The 9,275-nt window shown below is 43.5% G+C and overlaps 1 protein-coding gene across 1 annotated transcript; it reads right to left on the bottom strand.

Moving 5' to 3' along the window:
- Positions 1 to 1,074: 1,074 nt before the first annotated feature.
- BHLHE40 (basic helix-loop-helix family member e40) lies at positions 1,075 to 7,728 on the bottom strand. The gene is made up of 5 exons (XM_070936866.1): positions 7,368 to 7,728; positions 7,054 to 7,123; positions 6,523 to 6,630; positions 5,629 to 5,752; positions 1,075 to 4,218 (listed from the first exon to the last, which is right to left on the bottom strand). Exons 1-5 carry the CDS (start codon positions 7,445 to 7,447, stop codon positions 3,359 to 3,361), a joined length of 1,242 nt encoding a protein of 413 aa, XP_070792967.1. The 5' UTR covers positions 7,448 to 7,728; the 3' UTR covers positions 1,075 to 3,358.
- Between the last annotated feature and the right edge of the window lie 1,547 nt (positions 7,729 to 9,275).

The following is a 9,275-nucleotide window of genomic DNA, read 5'->3' as shown; positions in this document are numbered from 1 at the left end:
TGAGGAGCATCCGGAAGCTCCAACTGGCACAGAGTGCGGCCGCGCGGGTGGTTATGGGAGCAACATGGCGCTCCCGTGTGACACCTCTCCTGCACGAGCTGCACTGGCTCCCGGTGGTCTTCCGGGTGCACTTCAAGGTTTTGGTCACCACCTTTAGAGCGCTCCATGGCTTAGGACCTGGTTATTTACAGGACCGCCTACTACAAGCAGCCTCCCACCGGCCGGTACGCTCTCATAGAGAGGGGCTCCTCTGGGTGCCGTCAGCTAAACAATGTCAACTGGCGGCCCCCAGGGGGAGGGCCTTCTCTGTGGGGGCACCCACTATCTGGAATGAGCTCCCCCCAGAGATACTGAGGATCCCGGATCTGCGCACTTTCCGCCGTGCTCTTAAGACTCTCCTATTCCAGCAAGCCAGCCTGGCCTAATTTTCTCCCCCGTTTTAAAATTCTTTTAAATCGAAATTTTAATCTGTTTTAAATTATTGGGATTTTTAATTGTTTCGGGCTAAATTATTTAATCTGGTTTTAATTATGTTTTTAACTTTTGTATCTCTGTATTTTATTTTGTGCCTGTTCACCACCCTGAGTCCTTCGGGAGTAGGGCGGTATATAAATCTAATAAAACAAAAACAAAACGTAAAACAATAGTACTTGTAGTTTCTATTACTTGTTAATCTTTTTTTAAAAAGTTCCTTTTCCCGTTTTACATAGCTTTGTAATTGGCCCAAGAACATTGGTTATTACATGAAATAGAAACAAAACAATGCATAGAACATGAGGTCACTGTAACCCTGTGTCTTTCATTAAAAAAAGGGAGCAGGGAGGCACGTGATTACATTCTTACAGTAGTGCAAGTGAGCCACATGGGAAGCTGACATGTAGTCCTTTGATGGTATGGGAATACCAATGCCCATCTTATCACCTTAGCTGGCCTCTTGTTCCAGTAAAGTCCAGTTAAGTGTACCTAAACTCAAATTAGATTGTTTTTCTATTTCTATACAAGTACATCCACCTTAGACACTTCCGCCTTACTATCAACAGGTTCTTCAGACACAAAGAGGAACAAGAACTCAAGTTCCACAGGAAAATAATTTTATTAAGTATTTTTTTAAACAACTACTTAACTTTTACTCTGATAAAAATATTTACACTCTACCACCTTCAAGAAGGTTCCAAAAATATAAACACTCTATTTCTCCCGAGAGGAAGAACAAGACATTCCCCTCCTTAAAAAGAAAAGAAAAAACAGGAATACATTCATATTTCCCACTTTCTTTGAACTCAAGTAGTTTTACAAATAATAGACTTCTGAAACATAGAATATGCATATGTACACATTTATAATAGATTTTTTTTGCAAAGAAAGGCAACAACTGTGTACAAAAACTGTGGGTTTTTTTTTCAAACCAACAATAAAATATAAATGGTCAAACACAACCTGTAATTGAGCATAGTGCATTCTAGCAGTTGGTGCAATATAAGTGAAAATCAAAGGACAGTACGGCCTTTCTCAAAACAAATTACTAATACCGCCATTTCACCTGATCTTTCAAAACTTTTAATATTCAGAATCATGATGGATTCTTTTTTCCTGCAGGATGTGTTTCATCTAGGGTCAATTTATAGGTTGGCAATTTTTCTATTGTGCCGGGTTGCTCTGCTGTCCATCTTCCAGGAAAATGGCAGGCATCTCCCTCGCACTGTCATGCTCCAGTAACCAAGATGACAAGCAGGAGGCAAAGACCACAATCCACGACCCGCAATTCATCCCTGGGAGTGGCTGTGGTTCTTAGACTGCAAAATGAAGCCCCAGAATATCACATCTGATCTTTATCCTAAAATCATACCACACTCTTTTTTTAACCATGTAAGGAAGAGGTGGCTTCCTCCTTACCAAGAGATTGTTGCGCATCTGCTTCTTACAATCTCAAATCCTATTTCAATAACCAACCTTGGCAGGAAATTGTCTTATCAAAAATGTTTCGCTCAATTTATGCAGAGGGAACTTATACTTTTCTGCCCTAACTAGAAACTTTAGCTTTGTTAAGAGAATTTTTGTACTGCCTGAATGGATGAGTGTGGGTAGGGAAATATGATGCACACACATACACACACACACTCTCTCTCTCATCAGCTCCCACTTCTCCAGTTTTTGCTATAACCAAGAAAACTGTCTCTGGTTCGAATATAAAATGCTACACTCAGATCCCTGCAGGTCTAGGAAGAAGATGCTGAAAGGATATGTTTGAAATGGCTCTGGATTTGCATAATATGGTCATGTTAAGGGCTACTACCAGTTATCTCAAAATATTCCAAGTAAGGCCTCTGTTGTGTCAAATTATAATGTGTTTTATGGTGTTGATTAAGATACCAGTTTATATTAGCATTCGGAAGAATGAAGCTATATATGTTCAACTACAGATATGAAACCACTTTAAAATAGAAAATATATTTGATTATTTTCAGGTAGTACAACACTTGGGGAAAAACTGAGAACCAAGCAGACAATAGGATTCTACTAATACTTCACAACAGACTTGGATCCAGAGTAACAGCCATTCCCATATCAAAGCAGCAACCTGATGACACTTTATGTTGGTCAGAAGTGGACCAGTAACTAATTATTATGGTAGCCAATGTCCTTTCCTAGTGAATATCCCAGAGGCTTTTGTCCAGAAATTAGGAGAAACTATGTCTGCAATAAGGAAAAGTATATGGTTTGTTTTTTTCAAAATGGCCTCCTCAGAGTAGTACCTATCTAGCAGCTCAAACTAAACAAAACTTCCAGACAGTATTTGGGGCAGAGGGAGGAGATTTTGTTGAGCTGAAATAGGCAAGAAACTAGATTCAAAATCTCCCTGAATTACTTATTATGCTTTACCAGCCAATGACTGTTACTGTAAGGATTCATAGCAATGCTATAAAAATGTTATTTATCTGGATGTTAAGATCTCAGATATTGGTGGTGCCAGAAGGCTACTGAAGCCATTGTATCCAATTCTGAATTTTTGCTTCTCGAGATCATTACCTGAAAAGTCCTCATCAGACACACCAGATTTTTCTTTCTGCACGCTCTTTAAATCTGTTTAATCTTTTTGTTTTCTTTCACAGCTTCAAAGTATAATCCTAGCTGATTTAAGGTTTTTCAGATAGCTGAAAGGTAAAAGCATATCCAAACATTATTTTAATTTAGCAGTAAAACACACACCTCTCCTCTTTTTCACTAACTGGGATGCATCTTTGAAATCTTTTCTAGGACTTGGGCACGTAGCCCCCCACACACACTTGTTTAGAATGGGGGGAGAAATCCAAAATAATTTCAAAACTCAACCAAATGGAACAAGAGAGGCTCTCCTTGTTTAGTCTTTGGTTTCCAGATCCAAAGGAGACATCTGCTTCAAAGCTTGAAGAAGAGCTGTAGAGTCCATGGGGGAATGGGATGGTATAGGCGAAGGGAGTCGGTGAGGCAATAGCAAAGGAGAGGACATTTTCTCTGGGTTCATTAACCCTGAAAGTGCTGCAGTGGATGTTGGGAGGCTTGGATACAAAATAGGCACAGAGGCCGGATACCAACACTTCTCCAACATGGGCAGATAGGCTGTCGCTGAGGGAGGGAAAACATAAAAAGGCAAACAGAGGGGAGGTTGGTGGGGATGAGGACCTAAGAAGCTGTTGGAGGAAGAGCCAAGCACATTACTACTAAAATGGTCTTCGTCCTCTGACATGTCCATCCTGGTCCGTTTTGCTGGTGGATCCTCGTTTTCTTGTTTAATAGAAGTGACTCTTTCTTGGGCAGTGTACTTCAGCTCCGTGTCCTTTTTAAAATACTGTGGATCAGATTTAGAGTCACTTTTTTCTAGCTCGCCCCCATATCCACTGTCTGTGTCTGTGTCGCTGCCACTCTGCTCTCCGCTGGAGTGGGCAAAAGTCCTCTGAATCACAGGCACACAGTTTTTCCCATGTGCCTCAGCAGCTTTGGTCAGACATGGAGATTTATCCTTCAGATCTGTAAGCTTTGGGGTGGCGTCTCCAGACTTTCGGCTGATTCCACTCTGCAGAGCTTCTGCCATTCTGTGTAGGTGGGTCATGAACTGAGATGATTTCAGATCCTTGGCATTTTCGTGCTTGGCCAGGTATTGTAACACTTCTTTGGCACACATCTGGAACCCAGAGCGAAATATCTCTTGGCTAGATTCAAGACTCCGTGGTGGCAACTCATCTGAAAAAACATCAGTCAAAAATTAATCTGATACACCAAAAAGGTTTAGTGAACATGTGAATGTCATGCATCCCTAAGAAAGTATCTTTACTGAAAAGCCATTTAGTCACCCCAGCTTCCTTCCAGGTTAAGTATGCAAATGGGAACTGCTTCAGAAAGAAACTTAGCTATAATGGGTTAATTTATCTGAGTGTCTAAGAGTGAAATTGACATTTTATTGTACTTAATGAAAAAATAATCACTTCAATGGAATGTTAAAATCCAGGGGAGTAGGGGAGAAGCAGCTGAATGAAATTGGTTCTTTATCAGGGTAAGTCTCCAGTTAACAGATGAGAATAGGATGAAAATAAAGTGGTATGAAAAAAGAAGATAGGATACTATCTTGTTAGATCTTTTTAGTGAATGGGAAACCGAAACATCAGAGTATTACAGGCTTCAATGAGAGCACGCACAAATCAACTTAACTACATGCAAAAGAGCTTTTACATTAACCCTGTGTAATTGCACATTTTGCTTAATGTTTAAATGTTTAGATTATTTCACTAGATGGATCCGCCCCTTCATACGGCCTTTCCTCCATATTCCTGGAGCTCATTCACAATACCATAAGAAAGGGCTATCCACATATTGCTACTCATCCATGCAGTAAGCAGTCCTAAATGTGAGCGACAGTAGGGATCTCTTGGCCCAGGAAGTCAATTCTTCAGAATATCCCCCTTTCCACAATTCCTACTGTCTACCTTGTTGTTACATCTAGAACATCTCACATGAGGATTATCACTGCTAATGTGGACAGTATCTTTATGCTACTGATAGTAGTATCCAAGCAAAGGGCTCCTTCAGTTATAGAAGAAAATATTGGGTCAAAATATAAAATAATTTAAACTTGAAAGCAACTGTACTCAACTTGATGTTCTCTCAATTAATTTGGACTGCAACTTCCAATATACATAAAATTCTGGGAACTACCACCCAATACATTCGGAGGACTGCCTTAAAGGATAACAGAATATAGCTTGAAGAAGCAGACTTAAAGAAACAAGAGAGGAACTTCTTGACAATTTAGAACTGCAATAACTAATCCAGATTTCTAGGCTGCTGGAATATAATAGAAGTCCTTTTGATCTACAGATGATACATGGCTCAGTAGCCCAATCTTTTTTTTAAAAAGTGTTCAGAACTAAAATAAAGACTTCACCCTGAATGAAAAGAACGCAAGTTCAAAATGAAAGGGCGAAGGCTGCCAAGTTTCATTTTTCTTTCTTTAAAAAAAAATGAGGCAAGGATAAATTAGAGATCCTTTACCACGAGAAGTCTGTACCATGATTAGAAGCACTATTTTTTAAATAGAGAATTCTGATGTGAAAGGCATCTATGACTCTAGGAAAGGTGTTAAAGACAAGCACTCACCAGCATGTAAACCTTTTTGGAGGGCTATGATCTGCTGTTGCTGTTGTTCAATAAGACCGGTTAATGCTTTGACATGCTTCAAGGTAAGTTCAAGAACAACTGCTTTTTCTAAGTGTCCTAAAGTCTGGAAACAGGAAAGGAGTGAGTTGGTTAGCTGAAGGAAACAGAATGCGGGAGCAATATGTCCTGGTAAAGTATGGGAGGAAATGGGCAGGGACTGACTTAAACACAGCATAATGTTCCCAATGAAATCCACTTTTATTCTGATTTAAAGCTACTTAAATCTACCCCACGAATAAATACAGTGATGTTTATATAACTATTTCAGGTTTTAAAAAAAACCTGGAAGAAATAAAATAATATTTTTACATAACTAAAGGGAAAGTGTTTTTTTTTAAACAATTCCAAAATACAAAGCCCAAATCACGATTCATTTTTCAAATGGAAACTGAAGTAACATTTTCCTTATTTTTTAAGTGTGCACGCATTAATTGCAGTCCTATCTTATCACAGATATCTAACAGGAAACTTAAGTTTGAAAGTTCTGGAGGTTCGTTTGTTTGTGATAAATTAGAACATGGAATTTGAAGCAACGATATAGGGGGAAAAAGGTGCAATTAAAGCTACCCAATCATTCCAAAATAAATTGTGGTCTCCTGTCAGATTTAAGGTATTGTATACTCTCAACCTCACATGCAAGTTCTTCAGAATTACAAGACCAATCACTCATAAGAGGGACAAAACTGCAATGCTACCCAGACGCAGCCCTTTTCACTTTCATCTGAGGTGACCAAGGAATCCTCTAGATGGCGCTTTTATCCATACAAAAATCCATTCAACCTAACCTCTCTGAAAAGGAAGACAAGTCTGGACAGTGGCCAGCTTTTTACTTACTGTAAGTTTGAGATGTTCTGGTAAAAGATCTTTCAGCTGGGCAATGCATTCATTAATCCTATCACGCCTTTTCTTCTCAATCAGCCTGTGAGGCAACTTGTAAGTCTCCTGAAAGGAAAACGAGGAAAGGGGGGAAAACAACATCACTCACAGCTGGACTGGTTTAGATAAAAAAAACTGAAATTGAATGGAAGAGGATAGAAACATTTTCTTTGCAAACAGGGAAATCTCCTGAACCAAGATACTTTTCTGGGAGAGAATTTACCAGGGAACTACTTTTGGGCAACCCTTGTAACCAAATAGATTTTCACAGTATGAGGCTACTACAATAATTTTATCCTCTAACCACCTCTAATCCTGTAAAACCCCCCCCCCCAAATTTATGCATTCTCCTCCACAAGCGAGGGGTTTTCTTTTAAACCTACAATCTCTTTTAAAAGTAGAACCCCAGTTCTGCACTAAAAAAGGGGGGCAACTCTCATTCACCCCAGCTGGGAAGAAACTGAAGCCAAACATGCAATTTGTATTTACCTTACTGTCGTCCCCTCTTTTTAAGCCTCTTCTGGGCTTGTAAACTTGATACATGTGAGCGAAGTCCAACCTGTTGATGACAACAAGAAGAAAATATATGTTTGTTTGTTTTTTTAAATTAAAAACAATATTTTAACTCGCCGGTAAGAAGGCGAACTTCCCCCTCTTCCCCCCACACCCCCAAGACGGCTAGCGCAGGCGTCGTGGTCCTCCCGAGGAAGGTCTCCGGGGCCAAACGCCGGGCAGCCGAACCGGGTGATTTTTTTTCCCGTGGAAAGCAAAGCCGGTCAAGCCCTTCGGCGCGCGCTTCTTACCCGGACATGTCGCCGCCTTCGAGGGCAGCCAGTTTGCCTAGACAAGCGGGAGGAGGCTGAGCGCTGGGGATCCTTTCCATTGGGGTTTCGGCTTCTCCGAAAGCTCGCTTTGGCACCTGGCCGGCCGGAACAGCCTTTTTCCCACTCAAGGCGAAGCCAATGAAAAGACCCGGGTTCGCCTCAAAGGAAGCCGCCGCACGGGAGCAGCGAACAGGGAATGCCGAAAGCTGAGAGCCTGAGAGAAGTCAAGTTAGCGGTGTTGGCGACGTCGGCGGCTGCTCATGTCCTCCCGGCTACCTGGAGTGTCGGGCTGGGAAAGGGACGCCCTTGCGCCGGCGAGCTTGAGAGGAGTAATTGGAAGGCTGCAAGGCTGGGTTAAATGTGAGCGAGGGGGCGGAGGCGACCGACGCGCTTTACCCTGTGACTCCAGGCACGTCTGGCTGCTACCGGAGGGAGGGACGAGCCTCGCCTCTCCCTTCCCTCCCTCCCCGCCTCATCACATGAGCCTCACGTGTTGGCCAACGCTCCAGCCTCTCCGCTCCTGGCCACACAAGCAGGCGGAAGGTGGGGGGGGGGGGCGGCTGCTGCTGCTGTCGAAACGTGATGGGGCGATCCCCCGTTCCCTCTCTCGCTCTCTCCCCCCCCCTCCACGCCCGCCACCCGGGTCGCCGTCTGTGCAATGTGCGTGGTCCGGAGGCAGCAGGCAAAAAGGGAAGGGAGGGAGCCGCCGCGTGGGTTTCCCTCTGGGGCACAAATCTGCCCGCGGCGATGACGACGACGATTGTCCTCGGCCCCGCGAGCCTTTAACTTCAGCACGGGCGTCCGCGTGCTGTGGCGCAGAAGCAGGTTGGATGTGCTGCTTCTTGGGCCGAGGTGTCTCCACTGCCATAATGAATACCGCCCCCCCCCCCGGCCCGGTAAATGAAGAAGGCCTGCCTTCCCCACCCACCCCCCGGGGAAGAAGAGGGGGGGAAGCAGCCCAGCCCTTTTTCCTGGGAGACACGGGCACTTTTTCAGGTACATCAAGGGGGGGGGGCGGAGGTGGACGTGCTTCCCCCGCCCCTTGTCTGGCAGCTGCACGTTTTGTATAGAAAGGGCACACGCGGTATCCGTGCAACGAAAGTCTGCAGGACCGCTGGTTTGATAGGAAAGGACGGCAGGCTGATTTGCTGTGCCACAAAGCTCTCTTAGGGGTGAAGAGTAGGGCGAGGCCTGCTTATCTGGCTCCGGAGGCGCCAGGTATCCTATAGCCCAGCGGGCAGTGCAAATATCTTCCCCGGCCGGGTTGTGCTGTGAGTCAGATCCCAAAGTACTCCCTTCTTTATTGTGACAAATGGGACTTGCAGGAACTCAAGGGGCAAGTGTGGATAAGTGTTTCCTCGCTTGTTTCTAGCAGGAAAATTACAAGAAGGGAAGAGCTAAAAGCCTCACCCGATGTCTCTGTCTGTCTGAGAATGCAGCTCCCGGTTCCAGCCTCTGTGGCCTTTAGCCTTGTCATCTGGGAATTCTGGGTTTCCAAGCTCCGGAAGGCAGTTTCAGGGAAGCCCTGGTTGAATCAGGCATTCCCAGCAGCATATTTGCAGTTGAATGAGGAAGTCTTTTCCACAGAAATAGGAAGATGAGCTAACTGATGAAAGATCTTATTTGGCGCTAAATGACCAGGGAGAGGGGCTCATTTGGACTCAATAATCTTATAGTGTTCTTAACAATGATTATAAGAACAATTTGTAGTTAAATCTGTTCAAAATTAAATAATCATTCCGAGTCAGAGACCGCTGCAAGATAGTTTGACATTCGAGTGGGACATGATAGTTGAGGTCACTCTCAAAATTAGCCTGAGTGAAGCATCAAAATGTTATGTGCACATTTTCTGTCAACAGATAAAAAGTTGATCAACCCTACAGGGTC

The sequence above is a fragment of the Pituophis catenifer genome, unplaced genomic scaffold (genome assembly GCF_029215685.1).
Source record: "Pituophis catenifer annectens isolate HBS135680 unplaced genomic scaffold, rPitCat1.0.hap2 SCAF_2, whole genome shotgun sequence".
Taxonomy (NCBI): Eukaryota; Metazoa; Chordata; class Lepidosauria; order Squamata; family Colubridae; genus Pituophis; species Pituophis catenifer.
This window is presented reverse-complemented; position numbering and strand designations above follow the sequence as displayed.

Excerpts from the sequence above, each read along its gene's own strand:
- BHLHE40 (XM_070936866.1), bottom strand. The coding sequence starts at position 7,447 with ATGGAAAGGATCCCCAGCGCTCAGCCTCCTCCCGCTTGTCTAGGCAAA. Across the intron at positions 6,631-7,053 it reads AAAGAGGGGACGACAGTAAG|GAGACTTACAAGTTGCCTCA; the intron begins GTAAATACAAAT and ends TTTTCCTTTCAG. Across the intron at positions 4,219-5,628 it reads CCAAAAAGGTTTACATGCTG|ATGAGTTGCCACCACGGAGT; the intron begins GTGAGTGCTTGT and ends ATGTTTTTTCAG.